Source organism: Chrysemys picta, chromosome 11, assembly GCF_011386835.1.
Source record: "Chrysemys picta bellii isolate R12L10 chromosome 11, ASM1138683v2, whole genome shotgun sequence".
NCBI lineage: Eukaryota > Metazoa > Chordata > Testudines > Emydidae > Chrysemys > Chrysemys picta.
In genome coordinates this window covers 61773794-61796106 of record NC_088801.1, presented here as the reverse complement: position 1 = coordinate 61796106, position 22313 = coordinate 61773794, and the positions used below count along the sequence as shown (strand labels likewise).

At 46.5% G+C, this 22313-nt stretch overlaps 1 protein-coding gene across 5 annotated transcripts in view; it reads right to left on the bottom strand.

Moving 5' to 3' along the window:
• ZDBF2 (zinc finger DBF-type containing 2) overlaps positions 1–16754 on the bottom strand; it is a 38612-nt gene extending 21858 nt beyond the window's left edge. The window contains exons 1-2 of one of the 5 annotated variants that reach the window (XM_005306063.3): positions 16617–16754; positions 6509–6630 (exon numbers count right to left, since the gene is read on the bottom strand). In XM_005306063.3, the coding sequence (XP_005306120.2) occupies positions 6509–6565 (57 nt within the window). In that variant the 5' untranslated portion in view covers positions 6566–6630; positions 16617–16754. Of the gene's footprint in view, positions 1–6508; positions 6631–8761; positions 8828–16583 lie in introns of those variants that run through there. The other 4 variants (XM_065562105.1, XM_005306065.3, XM_042859642.2 and 1 more) reach the window with 4 other exon arrangements.
• Between the last annotated feature and the right edge of the window lie 5559 nt (positions 16755–22313).

Genomic DNA, 22313 nt, shown 5'->3' with positions numbered 1-22313 from the left:
CTTCCTACTGCTCAGCAGAATCTGTTGGACAGAGTGCGAGCATTGTTGCTCTGCCTGGGTGAACCATGGAGCAACCACGCCGTGAGGTGAAGAGATTGCAGGTCGGGGTGACGCAGCCGGCCGTGGTCCTGAGAGATGAGATCTGGACATAATGGAAGCGGGATCGGTGTCTGAACCGAGAGTTCCAACAGTGTGGTGTACCAATGTTGTCTCGGCCACGCTGGAGCGATCAGAATTACCTGCGCCTGGTCTCTGCGCAATTTGAGCAGTACCTTGTGGACCAGAGGAAACGGAGGGAAGGCATAAAACAGGTGGTCTTTCCAGGGAAGGAGAAACGCATCCGAGAGGGAGCCCGGAGCTCGACCTTGCAGGGAGCAGAACACGTGGCACTTTCTGTTGTCTCGAGATGCAAACAGGTCTATCTGGGGAAACCCCCACTTCTGGAAGACGGAATGTATGATGTCCGGACGGATAGACCACTCGTGCGTCTGAAAGGACCTGCTGAGTCGGTCCGCTAAAGTGTTCTGGACTCCAGGGAGGAACGATGCCGTGAGATGGATTGAGTGGGCGATGCAGAAGTCCCACAGGCGAATGGCCTCTTGGCATAGAATTGATGAACGTGCTCCTCCTTGCTTGTTGATGTAAAACATGGCCGTGGTGTTGTCGATGAGAACTAACACACAGCGGCCACGTAGGAGATTGAGAAATGCCTGGCACGCCAGGCGCACCGCCATCAGTTCCCGAACATTGATGTGCAGGGCTAGCTGGGGTGCAGTCCACAGGCCCTGGGTATGGTGTTCGTTGAGATGGGCGCCCCAACCCAGAGATGAAGCGTCTGTGACCAGGTGCAGAGAGGGTTGTGGGGCGTGAAATGGCATCCCCTCGCAAACCACATTGTGATCTAGCCACCAGGTGAGGGAGGTCAGGACCGAGTTCGGGACCGTGACCACCATGTTCAGGCTGTCCCGATGTGGGCGGTATATCGATGACACCCAGGTCTGGAGAGGGCGAAGCCGAAGTCTGGCATGCCTGGTTACGTACGTGCAGGAAGCCATGTGACCCAGTAGGGTGAGGCACGACCTCACTGTGGTAGTTGGGAAGGCCCTGAGCCCTCGAATGAGGCTCGTGATGGTACAAAAGCGGTTGTCTGGCAGGATGGCTTGTGCACGTCTGGAGTCTAGGACTGCTCCGATGAATTCTATTCTCTGGGTAGGTTCTAGAGTGGATTTGTCCTTGTTGAGTAGGATGCCCAACTTGTTGAATGTGTGCACTATCATGTGGACGTGAGCCCGAACTTGCTCTTTGGTGCGACCGCGTACCAGCCAGTCGTCTAGGTACGGGAACACCTGTATCCCTTGCCGACGAAGGTATGCTGCCACGACAGCCATACATTTCGTGAACACTCTTGGGGCCGAGGATAGGCCGAAGGGAAGGACTGCAAATTGGTAATGCACCTTGTTTACCACAAAGCGTAGGAAGCGCCTGTGAGGCGGGTAGATTGCTATATGGAAGTATGCGTCCTTCATGTCGAGGGCGGCGAACCAGTCTCCAGGATCGAGGGAAGGGATAATGGCTCCTAAGGAGACCATGCGGAACTTCAACTTTACTATAAATTTGTTGAGTCCGCGCAAGTCCAAGATGGGTCTCAGACCCCCTTTGGACTTGGGGATCAGGAAGTAACGGGAATAAAATCCCCTGCCCCTTAACTCTACTGGAACCTCCTCTATGGCCCCCATAGCAAGGAGCGTGGAAACCTCTTGTATAAGAAGTTGCTCGTGAGAAGGGTCCCTGAAGAGGGACGGGGAAGGGGGGTGGGAGGGGGGGAAATGAAGAAAACTGGATAGCGTATCCTCTCTCCACCGTGCGAAGGACCCAACGGTCCGTGGTTATAAGGGACCAAGCACGGTGGAAATGGGAAAGGCGATCCCGAAAGGAGGGGGCTGGATCCTGGGGGATGACTGGGGCGCCGTCCTCGACCGCACCTTCAAAAGTTCTGCCTGGGGCCTGAAGGTGGCCTTGGTGGCCCCTGGTTCTGACCGGGTTGAGGGCCAGTCCACCTTCTCCTACCACCTCGCCCCCGCCTTCCGGAGGCAAACCCGAAACCTGAAGCCAGGAGATCCTCCGCATAGCGATACCTGAAGCCAGGGTTCTCGCAGCCGAGTCCGCTATGTCCAAGGAGGCCTGTAAGGAGGTCCGAGCCACCTTCTTACCCTCCTCTACCAAGGCCCCAAACTCCTCCCTGGACTCTTGGGGAACCAATTCCTTGAACTTCCCCATAGAGTTCCAGGAATTAAAGTTGTAGCGGCTCAGGAGCGCCTGCTGGTTAGCCGCTCTAAGTTGCAGCCCTCCAGCTGAATAAACTTTACGGCCAAACAAATCGAGGCGCTTAGCCTCCTTCGATTTGGGCGCTGCGGCCTGTTGACCGTGGCGCTCCCTTGCATTCACTGATGACACCACCAGTGAACACGGCTGGGGATGGGTATACAAGTACTCGTAGTCTTTGGAGGGGACAAAGTACTTTCTTTCCACCCCTCTCGCTGTGGGTGGGATAGAGGCAGGAGTTTGCCATATCGTAGTGGCGTTAGCCTGGATCGTGCGGATCAGGGGCAACGCCACTCTGGATGGGGCATCCGCAGAGAGGATGTTCACAATGGGGTCTTGCACCTCCACTATCTCCTCTGCCTGAAGGTCCATATTACGGGCCACCCTACGTAAGAGGTCCTGATGGGCCCGAAGATCTATTGGGGGTGGACCTGTGCAGGACGTGCCAGCCACTGCCTCATCCGGAGAGGAAGAGGAAGATGCCTCCGGTGGTAAGGGGTCCAAGGGAGGGTCCTGTTCTCCCTGTTCCTGGGACGGAGCATCACCTGCCCTTGGGTCCAGGACGTCAGGTGGTGAGGGCACGGAAGCCTCCATGCCCCCTGGAGGAGGGCGAGAGATGGTGGACTCTGGGGCCCTTCGCTCAGAGTGCACCGAGCGAGAGGCTGATGGTGGTGGAGCCCCTTGCGCTTGGTGGTACGCCCACGGGGTCCAAAACGACCAGTGCGAAGGTCCCTGAGCGGGATCCTCCGCTACCTCCTGCCAGTGGCCCATGTCCGGATCATCGGCCTGTCCCTGAGGGGGGTATGCCGATCTCGATGCCCCATCGGAGGAGCGGGACACTGATCGAGATGGCCATGGCGGTGCCGACCGCGCCGAGACGAGCTCCGAACGGTACGGTGCCGTACGGTGCCGGTCCAGAGATGAACTGTCCCTGTGCGGTGCCGGCGAACGGTGCCGAGATCGGGATCGGTGCCGACGACCGCGTCAGTGCCGGGAGTCCGACCTGGACCTGGAATTGGATCTTGAATAGGCCCGGTGCCGGGAGCGGCCTCTCGACGTCGAGCGTCGATCGTATCGGTGCAGAGAACTACGTCTCGATGTCGATCGGTGCTGACGATCATAGCGGTGCCGAGACGTAGAGCGGTGCCGCGACGATGATCTTGGCCGCAAGTACGACCGGTGCCGAGGTGATATCCGGCGCCGGGACTGCGAGCGGCGTGGGGACCTGCTTCGGGACCTGGACCGGTGCCGTGGTTCCAGCCCCTGCGATGGAGGACGCATCAAGGCAGGTTTCCCCCTGGATTGGACCGGACGAGTCAACGGTGCCGACGGTGCCGGTGGTTGGGGCGGTGCCGGCTCCGTGAGAGCGATCAAGTCTCTCGCCGTCGCGAAGGTCTCTGGGGTCGACGGGAGGCACTGTATCACCGCCGGTCGCGGTGGTGACCCTGTCTGCACCGGACTCAACGGTCTCGGAGCCGGAGTCGACGGTGCTGGAGGCACCTGTTTTCGGTGCTCCACAGGCGGACGCGGCTCTACCCCCGGCACCGGGGGAGCCGGCGTCTTCGGCACGGCAGTCCCCGTCTTATGGGATTTTTTATGTCCCGGGGATGATGAACGGCGCCGAGGCACTTGCTGTGAGTGCGGTGCCGACGAGGTTCGGTGCCGTGGAGGCTTGTCCGACGTGGTCGGAATGGTCGGTGCCGCCGGGGCACTGCGCACCGAGGTGCTGGGTGCCGGGGCCTGACGCGCCGATGGAGCGTCCGGGCTAAGTGCCGCCTCCATAAGGAGTTGCCGGAGCCGAAAGTCCCGCTCCTTCTTGGTTCTCGGTCTGAAGGCCTTACAGATCTTGCACTTATCTGTCTGATGGGACTCTCCCAGGCACTTCAGACACGAGTCGTGCGGGTCACTCGTTGGCATAGGCTTAGCGCAGGAGGCGCACTGTTTGAAGCCGGGAGCCTTGGGCATGAGCCCGGCCACGCGCCGGGGGAAAAAGGGGGAGACAACCCCCTTAATCCCCTTTAACTATATAACAACTATTAAGAAAGAGAATAAACAACTATCTAACTATATACAACTAGAACTATAACTATAACTGTGAATAATGGAATAAGCTAGGGAGAGTGGAGAACAGCTACGCTGCGCTCCACAGTTCCAACGACCGTCAGGGGCGGTAAGAAGGAACTGAGGGGGCGCCGGGTCGGCTGGGGTATATATTCAGCGCCATGAAGGCGCCACTCTAGGGGGCTCCACAGCCGACCCGCCGGTGTTGCTAGGGTAGAAAATTCTCCGACGATCGTGCATGCGGCGCGCGCACACCTAATGGAATGGATATGAGCAAGCACTCGAAGAAGAACTGTGTATTTGTACGCTTGTGAATGTTTGATTTATTTTAAGTTCAGCACAGAGTTTGTATTTCCTGGTTGTTTAATAGCTACAGCATTTTTATAAAGTTTTTTACCCTTCTATGAGTGAAACAGTCAACACTAAGTCCAATTTAGCTAGATTTGGAGTCTGGTATTATACCTTGTCATGCACTTCCTTGAAAACAAATATGAAAAGCATAGTCTTGGCTTTTACCCCATTCTCAATGTCAGCATGGCTGAGCCCCAAGAAAATAACAACACTGAGAAAACACAATACTGTTTCAGATAAGGATTATAATTTAATATCAACTGAATCTTCATGATCAAAACAAATTCCTGTTTCATTAGACTATTCTATAAATGCCACATACTATCCACTATCCAAGGGCCCAGTCATTGTATGAAGACTTCTTAATCAACCCAAACCTAGAAAGGTGCAGATGCGGGCTTTGCATGCAGCAGGCCAGATTAGTCAGAAGAAAATTATCTGCCAGGGAAGCAAAAAACCACCCCCAAAAATCTAGTGCTTTGGTCATTGTGACAGTGCACACTCACCTCTTGTGAGCGCCTCCTGATGGGTGAGCATGAACCTGCACTCTCTCTTTTTTCGTGGTGCCCCCTGTCAGCTGTTGCCTTTGTCAGGCAAGTCTTCAGTGACTCCAGCTAAGTCACACGATCAAACGCATGAACGAATTTCTTCTGGGGTAAAAGGTCCAACGGGGCCTGTCCCTGTGCCCTTGGTAATGTCTCCAGCCCTGTCTCTGGGCTCAGTTCTCAGCCCCTTCTGGGCTAGCTTTAAGTCCGTCCCTACCCTGTTATAGAGTAGTGCCCCCCAGGACATCTTCCCTGGAGACTCTAAGTCCTGCCTTTCACTTGGGCTTTTAAATGAATCTTGTCCCCTTCTTGGGGCTTTGGCCACTCTGCCAGTGGGCGGATCTGTGCCCACACACTATTCTGGGTCCTGACCCAGGGTCCCTCTAAATAGCAGCCACATGGTACTCCCTGTAATAGTTGCTGCTTTTATTCCCTGGGCCACTTCCCACGTAGCCGCTTCTACTTTACCATTACCTCAGGGCTAAAATTCTCTGTCTGTTTAAGTAGGGTCTCTTTCAGGCCTCCTCACCTGGAGAGTTTCACAGCCTTCCAAGTCTGCCTCACCCTTTTGGTCCCAGCCAGCAACTGAGCTGCTCACACCCTGCAGCTTCTTTTAGCTGACACTCCTCCATTCTGATTGGCTGCTTTCCTGCAGGCACTCTAGGCAGGCCTGGAGGACCCACCTTCACTGCTTCTTTCTGGGACAGCGTGTGATAGGACTGTAAGGCCTCCAGCACACCCCATCACAGTCACAAACTGGGCAGTTTTAAATTGTATAAATCTTTCTCCTTTTACTAAAGATTTCTATGGAGAGGAACATTTGCACTTTGGTTTTGTACATTAGATCAGGAAATGTCTCCTCCTTTCATAATAGATAAACATTATCCTATCCAGATCTTAAACTACATTAGTAGGTCTATGCAATGTCCCTGCCAAATTCATTTAATGGCTTAATGGCTTCAGCTACACTTAAAACACAGAACAAAAACCTATTTAGTAGAAGCCATGAATGAAATGGAACAAATATGATAACCATCCAGGCTGGAAAAGCCATCTTTATTGCTCAGCATTATCTCCTGATGCACAAGCTGACCTAGACAGAAGCATGGCTCTGCAAAAACATCCAACTTCATGTTTTAGTGTCAGGGAATACAAAAGAGCTCCAAAGTGTCCCACATTAGCTTTACAATGCTGCAATTGAAACTTTAAATAATCTTTCAGGTACTAACCTTGGTGTTACCAACCTTTGGCCCCCACCAAAAGCTGATTTCAAGGCTGTCGAACATTAGATCTCAGACAGGAGGCCATTTTCTGCACAGGACACTCACCCACGCTCATCTCCACTGGCAACCTGGTAATAATGAAATTAAGGGTCTTTTTAGCTAGCTACTGATGTGTTTGTTCTATATTCTAAAGGAGAAAAGGTTTCAGTCTACATAGAATCCATCTGCCAGCAAGTTGGTCCACAAGATGGACAACGCTCTTTTTAAAGCAGCCAATTAACATTTTTGTTTAAGAAATCAATTTTAACAGAGATTCCTTACTAAACTTTGACAGCTTTTTATATATTCCTTAGCATTCCCAGCACTTTCTCGTATGATGATCTCACTCCTCTTCTCATAGTCCCTATTCAACATATACTATTAGGATGTTAATGTTCATGCATTTAAATGTCTATCAGTTAATGAAATTCAGTTCCTAAATATAAAGCAAATTATGCCTTGAGATGATTGTTACGGATAAAGCCACCAACATGCTTTGAAGAATCACTTCTGCTCATATTGTGTAAACCAGCTAGATTAGTAAATTAACTGGCCCTCTCACTGCACTTTAGATGTTCAAAGCACTTTGAAAGTGTTATTAAATTAACCATTTTAACACCAGAGTGAGGTATTTAGCCCTATGTTACAAATGGGGAAACAGTGGCAGAGAGAGTTATTTGCCTATGGACACAGAAAAAGCATCAAAGCCAAGCTCAAAGCTCAGGACTTGCTGATTCCCAGAACTGTGCTCAGCTCACTAGGCCAGTTATATATTTGACTGCAGCATGACAAACTCTTGATTTCAAACCTACTTTATATAAAGATCTTTTTGCTCTCATGAAAACTGTATAAGGATCACTTTAAATTTGCGCATTTTTTCTCTCTTGCCCCCTCCCCCAGTCTCTGTTCTTACAATTGGAGGAGATGCATCTACACTCCAATAAGAAACCTGTACCATTACACATTTTATATAGAGGCTCTTTAGTCTACATGGATTTTTTTTTTTTTTGTATTTTTCCTCTCACTGTTCTGTATATATTGAGTATCTTCCCTCTGTTTGGGCATCGTCCATGCAACTTTTTCCGCACATTTGTTAATGTGCTTGTGATTTTTTTAATTGCACTCAAAAGTGAGCTGATAATAGCCTTGTCTAAAGCCAGTACAGGGTGGGCAGGCACAGCAATAAAAAAGTGCCTTAATTCGGACTTCAGTTAGTCTTGTTAAGGAGCACGATCCTGCACTAATAAAACCAACAGGAGCTTTGCGACTGGCTTCAGTAGGTAGAGGATCAAGCCCAAATATTGTCTTCGGACATTCCTGAGCAAACAAATAACATGCATGAGTGCAGTGATAGTTTTGTATGCAGCGTCATTCATCCCTACATATAATTATGCACGTTACACATGTAGACCTTAATCTTGCAAAGAATTCAACACATGCTTAATAGGGTTGGCTTGAAAACAAGAATTCCAGTTTGCAGAAAGTGTCAAGGTTTTGATGTCTGATTTCATTCTATATTGGAACAAAAACTAGACCCTTCAAAATTTGTTGCACAGAAAGACCTACCCCAGAATAGCCATTAGCCCAGTGTTTAGAGCACACACCTGGATATGGAAGACTCAAATTCAAGTTCCCGCTCTGAATCAGCCAGAGCAGAGACTTAAGCTTGGGTTTCCCACAGGTGAGTGCCCTAACCACTGGGCTTTTGGCTATTCTGGGAGAGTCAATATCTCTCTCTCTCTCTCTGACCAGAAATTCCATTGTGGACCTGAGAAACCTTCCCAATGAAATTTTCATCTAGATACAATTCCGCAAAGTTTCAATGAATTGGCATTTTCTGACAAAAAAAATTCATCAAAAAATTCCAGACCAGCTCTAATGCTTAACTTTAAGTAACACCATTGAAGTCAACATACATAAAGTGCAGGATTAGGCCTTAGGTATATGAGTTAAGTCCAGTGTGGCTCTTATCTCTCACTTTTCACGCTGCAAGGGAGTGTCATGGACCAGATGTTCTCACTCACAAAGGGTAGGGTGTAAATTTGTAAGGCCTCAAGCACCCCTAATAGCTGTCAGAGAAATATCAGTTTCAGAGGAGATTGTTTGCCAAGATTCTGCTGTATATAGTTGAAGCATGAGAGACAAATATATCCCTAAGACAAGAAAAATGTTTAAGGATATTGGTAGGCAAATTAAAACACTTAAACCCTGATTGCTTACCACCGTCCTAAAGGCTGAAAGTATGCTCAGGTCTCAGTTCAGTAGAGCAAGGGAAAGCTCGTGCTTAGATGCCACACTAAACAAAATCTAGACACAGCGAAAGGAGCACAAATCCTCATGAGTTTGATAATGCAGTCTCATTTAATTTCTAATTTAGCTAAGTCAAAAGGTATTTCTTCATTTGATCTATATTTTTATAATAGGTTCTTTTATCCACAGACTTTGTAAGAACAACTCTTGTTCAGTTAAGGAATCTCTAAACTTGAAATAGCTCAATGTAATTGTAGTACAATATACCAATTACTGCTTAAAAATAAATTACATGTGTATAATTTTCCTTTAAAATAATATTTCAACATTGTAAAACATTTGTATTATGTTGCAAACATAGTAATGACTGGCATCAACTGAGAATGGTTGATTTGGCAGATTTATAACCCATAGGCTACTGTAGCTGTCTCTTGCAGTTAGAGAGAGATACTTCTTGTTTAGTTTTATTGAATTACATGGCACACAGCAGTCACTGAGTATGAAAAACTGTACAGAGTCCTGAACAAGTGCAGCTAATGAGACCTGACAGGAGACCAAAAGAAAGATGACCATAAGGCAAGAAAAATATACATTTTTTTACAAATCAGCACTCTCATTTCGATAGCACATGAAAATGTCATAGGCATCAAAGAAACTCTAGAGACTCCTTTCAGCCTTCCCTGCAACAGATAAATTAGAAACAAAAAGGGACAAAGGGGAGATGATGATCAAAATGACTGACAAGGGAGGAAGTGTTGTATACATCAAGAATATATACACTTGTTCTGAGGTCCAGAAGGTGGGTGAGAGGCAGATCTGATGAAAGTCTCTGGGTGAAGATAAAAAGGTGACAAAACAGGGGTGATGTCATGGTGGGGGGGGGGGGGTCTATGATAGACCATCAAATCAGGAGGAGAAAATGGATAAGGCACTTTTAGCACACATAACAGAAATATCCAAAATGCAAGACCTGGTAGTAATGGGGGACTTCAACTATCCAGACATGTGTTAGAAAAATAATATGCCAAAACACAAAATGTCCAGCAAGTTCTTATAATGTGTTGGGGACGACTTTGTGTTTCAGAAGACAGAGGAAATTACTTGGGGACAGCGATTTTAGACTTGATTCTGACTAACAGGGAGGAATTGGTTGTAAATCTGAAGGCTGAAAACAATTTGGGTGGAAGTGATAATAAAATGATAAGAGTTCATAATTCTAAGAAAAGGAAAGAGTGAGAGCAACAGAATAATGACAATGGACTTCAATAAAGCAGATTTTAAGAAACTCAGAGAACAGGTTCCATAGGAAGAAAATCTAAGGGGAAAAAAGGAATTCAGGAGAGTGGGCAGTTTCTCAAGGAGACAATATTAAAGGTGCAACAGCAAACTACCCCAATTCAAAGGAAAGACATGAAGAATAATGAGGCTAATATGGCTCCATCAGGAACTCTTTAATGACTTGAAAATCAAAAAGGAATCTTACAGAAAGTGGAAACATGGACAAACTGCTAAGGACAAGTACAGCAAAATAGCACAAACATGGAGGGACAAAATCAGAAAAGCTAAGACACAAATGAGTTACACATAGCAAAGGGGCATAAAAGGCAAAAAGAACAGGTTCTATAAATACTTTAGGAGCAAAAAAAAAAAAAAATGAAGGAAAGTGTAGGTCCTCCACTCAGAGGGAAAGAGAGCTAACAACGGGTAACACCAAGAAAGCTGAGGTGTCAGAATGTCTATTTTGCTTCAGTCTTCACTAAAATGGCAAATTGTGACCAGATTTTTAACACAATTAATATTAACAACAAGGGAGAAGGAACACAAGCCAAAATAGGGAAAGAAAAGGTTGTAGACTATTTACATAGATAAGTTAGATGTATTCAAGTTGGCAGGACCTCACAAAATTCAATCTAGGATACTGAAGGAACTAGCTGAAGTAATCTTGGGACCGTTACCAATTATCTTTCAGAATACATGGAGTACAGGTGAAGTCCCGGAGAACTAGAGAAGGGAAAACATAGTACCTTATCTTTAAAAAGGGGAACAAAGAGGACCTGAGGAGTTATAGACCAGTCAGCCGAACTTTGATATCTCAAAAGATACCGGAACAAATGATTAAACCAGTGGTTCTTAACCTGGGGTGCACGCACTCCCGGTGGGTGCGAGATGCCCTTTCTGGGGGGGGGGGGGGGGGGGCGAGACATGCCAGATTTTTTTAGAAGGTAAATCACCAAAAACACAAATTAAGCACAGGCACGTAAGTACAACTACTTTGTTTTGTCAAACCTATGTATTTATTAACATTATACATTTTTTAACGATTATTGCAAATACACAAATATATATATATAGGTTTAAAGAACTGACCTACTTCAATGATTTTTGATAATGGGTGCGAGAACATATTTTGATTTTTTGGTAAGGGGTGCGAGAACATTTTGAGAACCAAAGGGGTGCAGGCTGCAGTAAAGGTTAAGAACCACTGGATTAAACAATCAATTTGGAAGTGCCTCAAGGATAATAGGGTTATAAGTAATAGCCACCATGGAATTGTCAAAATCTTGTCAAACCAATCTAATTTCCTTCTTTTGGCCTAGTGAATAGGGGGAAGATGTAGTGTGATATATCTTGATTTTAGTAAAGCTTCAGACAGTCTTATAAGCAAACTAGGAAAAGGTAGCCTGGAAGAAATTACTACAAAGTGCAAAACTAGTAGTTACCAAATGGTTTGCTGTCAAGTTGGGAAAACGTATCTAGTGGGATCCTGCAGGGTTCCATCCTGGATCTTGTACTATTTAATATTTTCATTAATGACTTAGATAATGGAATGGAGGGTATGCTTATAAAACCTGAGGATGACATCAAACTGGGAGGGGTTGCTAGCACTTTGAGGGACAGAATTAGAATAGAACCGGTCTGAAATAAACAAGGTGAAATTAAATAAAAACAAGTGTAATGGGCAAAGGAAAAATCAAATGCAAAATGGAAAATATCTGGGTAGGCAGTAGTACTGCTGAAAAGGATCTGGGGGGTTATAGTGGATCACAAACTGAATATGAGTCAACAATGTGATGCAATTGCAAAAAGGCTAATATTCTGGGGTGTATTAACAGAAGGATCCTATGTAAGACACAGACAGCAACTGTCCCGATACACTCAGCGCCAGTCAGGCCTCCACTGGAGTACTGTGTCCAGTTTTGGGCACCACACTTTAATAACATGTGGACAAACTGGAGAGTCCAGAGCAGAGCAACAAAAATTTTAAATGGTTTAGAAAACCTAGCGACAAAGAAAGGTTAAAAAATCTGGGCATCTTTAGTCTTGCAAAAAGAAGGCTAAAGAAAGACCTGATACCAGTCTTAAACTTTATGTGAAGGTCTGTTATAAAAAAAGACAGTGATCAATTGTTCTCCAGGTCCACCAAAGGTAGGACAAGAAGTAATCAGCAAGGGAGATTTAGGTTGGACATTAGGAAAAACTTTTCAACTATAAAAACAGTTAAGCACTGGGACAGGCATCCAAAGGAGGTTCTGGAAACCCCATAATTGGAGTTTTTCAAGAACTGGTTTGACAACTGCTATCAAGGATGGTCTAGGTCAGTGATACTCAAACCTCAGTGGTTCAGGAACCAAATTAGCAATCAACATTACCCAAAGGAGCCAGAGTAGTGTGAATGGTTTCACACTCTGAAGATCCCTTCCATTTTTATGGTTTCTATGAAAATTGAAATCTGGTATTTCAGCTAGGACACCTCAGAACTACCTCTCTTGATCCTTCAGTTGAGAAAGCCAGTGTCATGTAGGAAACCAAGGAGAAATGGAGAAAAAAAATCTCTCTTAAAACGGACCCACCATCCTCCAACAGTATTACTACTACTACCACCATTATTATTTGTATTACTGTAGTTCCTAGGAGCCCTAATCATGGACCACACCCCTTTGTGCTAGGTGCTGTAAAAACAGAATAAGGAATCCCTGTGCCAAAGTTTACAGATTAAGCAATAATTTTTTTTTTTGCTTCTATACCTCCATAACACATACGTATCTGTTTCATGCCCAGCATATGCATTATGCTGAGGCTGCATGTATCAGTCGTGCATCCAGCTTTTATTCTGTAACCAATAATGGGTGGAGCCATACCAGTTTCTTCCTTAAGACCCAGTCATTTTTGGATTTGCGGTAATGTTGCATTTGCTGTGCTTCCTCCCAATCCCCGGGGTATATGCACCATTGGCACCCTGTAGCTACAGGGCGGAGGTATATATACCTTGCCATCTAGCCACCGACACCATCGTAGTACCCACTCTTTTTGGACTCGTTTGCAAACAGCAGCTTCCTCCCTCGCCTCCTCTATTGTTAGTTTTAACCCTGTTGGTTATATGATGTTACGTGATCAAGTGCTGTTTCAATCCCTTGCTATTGAAATGCTTGCTAATACTACAGGCAAGGGCCTCTCCTTAATTAATCAGCACTTAAATTCCCTTGTTCAGTATAGTATTCAAAATAGATTTATGATTCAATATTTGTTACAATCTTCCTCATTTTGTACTAAATTTGCTGAAGTATATCCCGACTTTGCTGATAAATGCTGTGTTTCTTTGCCTTCTATTTCTCCTAATTTGTCCTCAATTGTTAAAGACCTGCAAACGTTGAGCTCTACTGTCCGAGAGTCCTTCCAGTTTTGGTCATGGCTCGATTGGCTTGGCCTTGCGCCCTACAAATCCTATTTCCAATCCCTGTTTGTGTCCCTTCTAGTTGGGCTCGCTCTTCTCTGTCTCGGATGTGCCTTCATTAAAGCCTGCATTCGCAAGTTTGTTGCCTCGGCCTACATCGCTTCCACCCCCGAAGCGCATCCCCTCATAGGTGGGGATGAGGAGTCGGACTCGGAAGTTTAGGTTTTCGGCCTATTTCGGCCAGGGCATGGGGGCATGTTGAGATGAGTTCCTGTCTGCATCCTGTAAAACTTGCCCATACCGGTATTGCCCTGGCCTCTTCTTTTGTCATTCAGTGTTGCACGCATTCTAAAGCAATATGCATTTCCTCACCTTTTGGGGGCGAAGCCAGACTTTGAGGCACCTGCTCCCCTACTTGGTGTAAACTTTGCTTGTGCCAATCAGAAACGAACACAAACAGGTTTTGGGCCCCGTCCCCTATGACACTTCTATGATATCATAGTTGGTACTTTATGGGCTGCCTGCCATGTGCAGGCAGGGAGAGGAGAAAGAAAAACGAATCCTGTGTATCCTGTGTACACCCGTAACCGAGCCTGATCACCTCGAAGCCTCTCTCTCAGCTCACGTGTTTCAAACAGGGTGTCTACGTTTGCCGGTCGTTATGCGTTGGTTTGTATTTGTAAGTATCAGTTATTACTAAATGCTGCATCTTTGTTTATAAATATTGTTAGTAGATATTTTAGTCAGTGTGTTTTAAGTTTCATTAACTCTATTAGCTAATCAAACGCTGCTCCCTTACCCCTTGTAATTATCCCCAATAAAACTTTAAATTGATTAATTTTAGTTGTGTGTGTGTGTCTGCAGTTTGCATCGTGACCCATACTCTCCTTGCATCCCTTACCAATATAGTCTATTGCCACGTGCAGCCTGGTAAATAACAGGCCTGCATTTTCTTTCGCCCCTGCGTGCCCGTGGCAATCCACACTGTTCACTCTTATTCTTAATTTATGGACTTATATCATTCAGTTCCAGCCTACATCTCTGATCTTATCTCATCTCACCCCTCTGTTCCCAAGGGTGCCTCTTCCCCCCTTTGCTTCCATCCCCCTCCCAATTCCAGGCCATCCCCTATGCATGAAACAACCTCCCAACTCCCTAACCTAACACCCTCTTCTCGTTAAAATCCATAAACTTATTTCTACCATGTTGTTCTACCAGCAAGTTAAAAACAAGTAATGAAATAACCACCAAAATGCACACCTAACTCGTCTCACTTTACACTCATCACTCCCTTTTGTTCACTGCCCTGAGTTATTGCTTCATGTCTAACATACAGAATGCAAACTCTTGGAGACAGAGACTTGTCTTTTATTTGTTCAGTAAAATACTTACCTTGGTTTTAGGTACTAGAATACTTGGTTTTGTGCGCCCATTATGATAACTGCAATATAATCTGGCTATCGGCTGCGAGAGTGCTGGTTGGCTCCCAGAATTATCTTTCAAAGAAACCCGGGCAATGGTCTGTGCTTGTGGCACTTCAGAACCAGCAATTTGTAAGAGAAAAATCCTACAAACTAAATACAAGATGACTTTCCCAGAAATATTTGTTTGTGTGTTTCAGGGGCAGCTAGATAACTAAAGCCTTAATGCACATAAAGATAGTGGTGTAGGAAGGAGAGGGTTAATTTTAGGTTAGAACCACAGGGAAGAAAAACCCATAAAAGGGATGGCCTATGCTTTACATGGAAGGGAACAAAAGCAGGGTGAAAGAGAAAAAGCTAAGGTTTTGGTGGTGGTGGTACACTGAACTGGGTGTGGAGAGCAGTCAAGCTGGAGAATTAAATCTACTATGAACAAATATTCAACACACATTTTGTAGTTGTATAGCAACTTCGATTGGGGTATCTTGGTCTGTTTAACCAACATTAAGCCTCACAACACACCGCTGAAATAAGGAAACATTGTTTAGGAGCAGGAAACTCACACACAGATGGGTAAATGTCTTGGGTGTTGCAGAAGTAAAACAGAGTCCAGGAGTAAGGACTCTCAATCCAGCACTGCACGTGCAATTGTAACATAGGGCTGGTCTACACTGGGGGGAAGAAGGGGGGGAGGAAATCGATGTAGCTGAAGTCAAAGTATCTTAGATCAAATTACCTAGGGTCCACACGGCACGGGATTGACGGCTGCGGCTCCCCCGTCGACTGCACTACCGCCGCTCGCTCCGGTGGAGTTCCAGAGTCGACGGGGAGCGCATTCGAGGATCGATATATCGCATCTTAACGAGACGCGATATATCGATCCCCACTAGATCAATTACTACCCGCCGATCCGGCGGGTAGTGAAGACGTACCCTAAGTGCCCCTAGCTCAGGACAGAGCATACCCACAGTGGCGTTTGAGGGCAGGCAAGTGAGGTGCAGCAATCCAGATAACAGAAAATCCTCACGGGGTAATAGCCTCCAGTTCCACCCTGGCCACTGCCAGTCCCAATTTCAGAGCTCACGAGTCTTTTCCACACGCCCATGAGGCTGCTGGGTACGTTACCAGCGAGATTTGCCGCTCGGGGCGTGGGATGCCCACATGCACATTCACGGGACCAGCCCCACGCCGGGGGTTAGACCTCAGGTGATGCCCTTTCCCTTCCCGCCCCTTTTAATTCCCTCTGCTTCGCGTCCCAAATCGCAGCCTCAGAAGATGCCCTGCCACGCGTGGGACGGGCCCACGAGGATGTCGTCGTGGGGTTTAGACAGGGACCCACGTCCCCTGCCTCATGTCCTACGCCAGCAACCCCAGGCCGGCCCCCACGGGGCCCGTGCCCGGCCGCCGCCGGTCCCCCTCGCCCCGCCCCCCATTCCCTGGCCACACGCCGGCGGGGAGGGAACGGGAAGCACACGGGGGCACCGTTACTTTTCGGCCCGCACGAGTCGAGGGGGTGCGCGCGCACCTGCACACGCGGGATAGCGCGCAAGCGGTTGTTTTGTAAACAGCGATGAAGCCCCGCCCCCAGCGTGCGCGCGCCTGCAGCGGCTTCCCCGGCCCCGGCCCCAACTCCCGCCCAAGCCCTCCCGGCAGTGGGTTTTCTGGTCCCGCTGTATCGGCGGCCAGCGAACAGGCCTACCTGTCGCCACCCTCCCCAGCAGCCCAGTCTCACCTCAGTCGCTTCCCCTTTTTCCCTTCCGTGCTACGTGGGGGTCAGAGGACGGGACCCACCTCCACTTCCTGTTCCGGGTTATTGCCCCGAGCATGACTCTTGTTTCCATGGGCCATCTATTGGGCGGCTCAGGCGGGGCCTGGTGGGCGAGCGAGGCCTATCGCTGCCCCAAGGGCCAGGTCTAGGTTCGCAGAGTCTGGATGAGCAGAGTCTCCCCTGACATCTAGGGGTGAGCTGTGGAAAAAGACTTCAGAAGCCGATCTCATTTGTATGGACCCACCCACCCTGCCCAGGTGCACAGCTGGATGGGGTTGCCTGCACAAACGATCACTTATTGGGGCAGGAGTAATAAAGGGTTGTTATCCTTGTTGTGTGAACTGAGGGCAGAAGAACTGTACCTGGCATACTCCAATGGTGGGACTCACCCTCAACTTAACAGCACTTGCTAGGCAGGGGTCATGGGTTCCAAAGTCCAACCGGGGGGGTAGGTACTTGTATGCAGTGATATGGACTCTAGTGATTTTTTTTAACCTGATCTATCTTCATGGTAGAGTAGAACTAGTTTAGACTGAATTGAGAGTTTTGTTACATGCTGTGAGCTGAAATCATTGATACCTAGGTCTAAGTTATTAGATTTACTTTAGGATAGTATCTCTATTGATGTGAGTGGGGTATAGAGAAGAGGGGCATGTTAAAGGGACTTTGGGGTTGCTGAACTTAAGACCCTGAGTGGAAAAGGACACTTCCAACTTACTTGGGGGTCTTTTGCTCATTGTTTGTGTTTATGAGCCCTAGTTGTGATGTTTTCCCAAATTAATGCTGAGTTAATTTGCTCCTTTTAGTAAAAGTTTTTGCTACACTCAGTGTCTGTGCTTCCAATAGGGGAAGTATTGCCTCTTAGAGGTTGCCCAGGGGGTGGTGTGTAATTGTCCTAGGTCACTGGGTGGAGGCATGAGCCAATTTTGTGTTGTATTGTTGAAAAGGAACCCCTAGATAGTGAACTTGGCCCTTGTTGCTGCTGGCTTCACCTGGCAGAAGGGTTACCTCTACAAGGGCCCTCTCTCACTAGAGAGTTGAAGAGACACCTAGTGAGATTTCCAAAGCACTTGGGCACCTAACGCCTATCAACTTCAATAGGAGTCAGAGGCCTACACCCAATGAAAATCCCACTAGGTTCCTATTTGCATTCTTAGGTGCTTAAATACCTTTAAAAACCTGTCCCTTTCTCAGAAAAAAAGTTACATTCCTGCATAGCATGCAAGTCCAACATCAGTTTTTGTGTATCTTGTGTTATGTCTGGATTTATAACCATGCTAACATGGGAGATACAGTACTCGCGTTTGCAATGTTTAGCCATATATTGTTTCCAACCCATGATTTTATTGCAAGTCTCATGATATTTTCTGTTCTTCTTAACCAGCCTCTAGAGACAAGTGATTACATGAGAATTTCAGCGTTCTTTTAAAAAACAATTAGTTTCTAGTCCTTGTGGTTGTGGAAGAAAACTTGAAAGTGTGACCTGACTGTAAACTTAAAGGATCAACAAATAGAAGGCAAATAAACCCCCCAAATAAATATACTTTTGATAAAAAAAAAATTCAATCTCACACATGATGTTTGGATGCTTGGAGTTGGCAATAATAAAATTTCTACTTTCTAAGAAATACACTGGGCACTTACCCCCTAAAACACATAATTTCTTTACACCATCTGAACAAAGACTAGGACATAAAGACATATCTGTCATTGTCCTTTTAGCAATCAACAAAGAGCTTGTTTTTCATTAAGCATCATATCTGCCCCATCAAACCTTATCAGAGATGAAGGTCCCATTTTGACTTAATGGCTGAATTATAGCTAAGAGTGTTCATGTTATATGGAAGAGCATGAATGTATCTTGGCAGTGTGGTTAAAAATAGTAAACTCACTGCTTAGCTGATGTTCTATTTATTTTAACCTTTAAGGTTTTTAAATTCATCTTATACTCCTTTGAGTGACGAGCTATTGCATCTTTCCCCCTTGCAGTCTGTTCCTGGCATTGGGTCAATATTTTTAGTGTGTGTCCTCATATTTTATGGTAGTAAGGCCAAATGCAAACAAAGTCAAAGCCCAAGCCCTTTGAAGACATCTGTCAAGGCTGATTCCCCACTCTGGCACTTCGAGTGAAGAAGGTGGGGGCCCGGAAGGATTCTAAAAATTAATACTGGTCACTCCAGGCTTGTATTAAACTCCCAAGGTTACAGCTTCTCTCTGACCTTGGATGGGTAGATGCTGCCACCACCCAAATGCAAAACCCCTTGGAACCCAGGAAGGTGCACTTGGGAATTCCTTCCTGTGGGATACCTTCAAGCCCTTTCACCCCACTTCCGGGGAAGAACTGAGAAAGAAAACAAAGGAAATTAGCTGTTGCCCCCAGCTAATTAAACAACATATGCACAAATCTCTTAGGACATCAAAAATCCAATCCTGTTCTTAAAAAAGGTAAATTTTATTGAAAACAAAAGGAAAGAAAATACATCTGGAACTTAGGCTTTTGCTAGATTTAAAAAACCCACTTACAAAAATGAAACATCAAGAATAACCTTCTTTAGGTCCAGCTTAAAGATTGCAAGCAAAACAAAAAGCATTTGGAGTTAGCACAGAGGAGTCCACAAGCCAATAAGAAATAAACAGAAATAAACCTAATCGTGTCTTTCTAGACATTTTCTGATTTATGAGTAGGTTTTAGGTATTATCTGATGATTTCCAGACCTGACAAAAAGCCTTTTACAACATTAGTCCCAGCCCTGTCTCTGCTCTGTCCCCTCTCTCTGGAGAACAACAACAGAACAGACAAAGGGAAGTTTTTCCCAAATTAAAAAAGTTCTAGCCTTCCGATTGACTCTTGTGGTCCGATGCCCACTCCTTTCCTTTTACCTGTGGACTTTTTAACCCTTTACAGGTAAAGCAAGTAGAGAACAGCTACTAAGAGGGATTTTATAGCTAATTGACTGGCTGGGTGTCCATAAAAGGGAGCTACACCCCCCCCTCCATTTATCACAACATCTGTAAATACAGGTTTGGATTCTGCAGTGTGATCCATCTAACTACACCCTTGTGCACATACAAAACCACATTGAAAGTGCCATACTATGGGAAATCTTGCAGAGCAACTTTAAGATAAGAATGTACACTCAGGATTGAAGTAATACAGAAAATTATACAGAAAAATTGCATAGGACTTTTTTTAAAAGGGGGCTGCTTCATTGTTTTTACTTTTACACTAGTAGCTGAAGGCCCAGGCTATCATAAAGTCATCTGTAAAAAAAGTCAAAAATGGGTAAGAACTTAAAAAGTGTATGGTAACAGACCATGAGTCCCAGTGATGACAGAACCTGATGATATTCTAAACAGAAAGAGCTCCCAACCATGCTTGTAGCTGTTCCCATCACTTCATACTGGCTCAAAAGACATTCTCAGGTTTCAGAGTGACAATCCTAGAATCATATTATATAGATATACATGCACATGCATGGGTATGTATACATATGAGCAGCAAAAGTGAAAAATGCTAGGATGTATGAAGATTCGGATGGAAAATAATACTGAAAAGTATTGCAACACCATTATATAAATCACTGGTATATCTTCATCTTGAGTACTGAGTTCAGATCTGGCCACCCTATCTGAAAAAATATATAACAGAATTAGGGATGGAAAGAAGGATGATGAAAATTGGAGGTATGGAAAAGATTCAAATAATGGGAACTGTTTGGTCGGAGAGGGAATATGATAGAGAAATATAAAATAATGAACAGTAAAGAGAAGGTAAAGCAGGCATTCCTATATACCAGGGATAGGCAACTTATCGCACACGTGCCAAAGGCGGCACGCAAGCTGATTTTCAGTGGCACTCACACTGCCCGGGTCCTGGCCACCGGTCCGGGGGGCTCTGCATTTTAATTTAAGTTTAAATGAAGCTTCTTAAACATTTTAAAAACCTTTTTTACTTTACATACAACAATAGTTTAGTTATATATTATAGGCTTATAGAAAAAGACCTTCTAAAAACGTTAAAATGTATTACTGGCACGCGAAACCTTAAATTAGAGTGAATAAATGAAGACTCGGCACACCACTTCTGAAAGGTTGCCGACCCCGGGTATATACCCTTACTTACAATACAAGAATAAGGGAACATTCAACGAAATATTGAAAAGCATTAAAGCAACAAATTTAAATCTATTTTTACACCACATACAGTTAGCCTATGGAGCTTACTGCCACAAGATACTATTGAGTCTAAGAACTCAGCAGGATTCAAAAAAGTCTCAGGACAGCAGACAATGGTTAAAAGAAAGAAAAGAGATACAAACCTGATACAACCTTCAGAGTAGCAGCCGTGTTAGTCTGTATCTGCAAAAAGAACAGGAGTACTTGTGGCACCTTAGAGACTAACAAATTTATTATTTATAATAATAATAACTTATGCTCTAATAAATTTGTTAGTCTCTAAGGTGCCACAAGTACTCCTGTTCTTTTTGCTGATACAACCTTGTTTCCATTTTAGTTTTAACTCAGCTGTGTTTTATTATGTTCCACTAGAGGGCTATCTGATCACCTGTATTCTTAGGCCTTGGCTACACTTGCAGCTGTACAGTGCTGTGAGTGAAACCTGTCTTTGTACAGCTGAGTAGGGAAAGTGCTGCAGTCTGTCCACATTGACAGCTGCCAGCGCACTGTCATGGCCACATTTGCAGCAATTGCAGCGCCACTGGGAGCAGTGCATTACGGGCAGCTATCCCACAGAGCACCTCTTCCCATTCTGGCGCTGTGGGTTGTGTAGGGTTACCATATTTCAGCAAGCAAAAAAGAGGATGGGAGGAGCCCCGCCCTAGCCCCGCCCCTGCCCCTCCCACTTCCCACTTCCCGCCCCCCCAGAACCCCCAACCCTCCCCCCGTTCCTTGTCCCCTGACTGCCCCCTCCTGGGACCCCTGCCCCTAACTGCCCCCCAGGACTCCACTCCCTATCTAAGCCTCCCTGCCTCTTGTCCCCTGACTGCCCCAACCCTTATCCACACCCCCACCCCCAGACAGACCCCTGGGACTCCCACGCCCCATCCAACTACTCCCCACCCCCTGACAGCCCCCCCCAGAACTCCCAACCCATCTAAACCCCTCTGCTCCCTGTCCCCTGACTGCTCCGATCCCTCTCCCCACTCCTGCCCCCTGACAGCTCCCCCCCAGAACTCCCAGCCCCCCACCCCCCCGCTCCTTGTCCCCTGACTGCCCCCTCCTGGGACCCCTGCTCCTAACTGCCCTCCAGAACCCCACCCCCTACCTAAGACTCCCTGTTCCTTGTCCCCTAACTGCCCCCTCCTAAGACCCCCCCCAACTGCCCCCCAGGACCCTACCCCCTACCTGTACCCTGACTGCCCAAAACTTTCTCCACTCCCCCCAAAAAGCCCCCCCCCCGTTTCTTGACTGCCCCCTCCAGAACCTCCCTGCCCCTTCTCCTGCCCCCTGGCCCCCTTACCCTGCTGCTCAGAACAGGGTGTTGGGCTCTGTGCGAGCCGGACACGTGGCTAAGCTCCCCAGCACAACAAAACCCGGTCCCTGGCCCTGCACAGTGCTGCCGGACCGGGCTGCAGGGGAGAGCTGCCCTTGTATCAGCACAAAGTGCTCTCGCTCCCGTTTTGCTACGCTGCATGGCAGAAA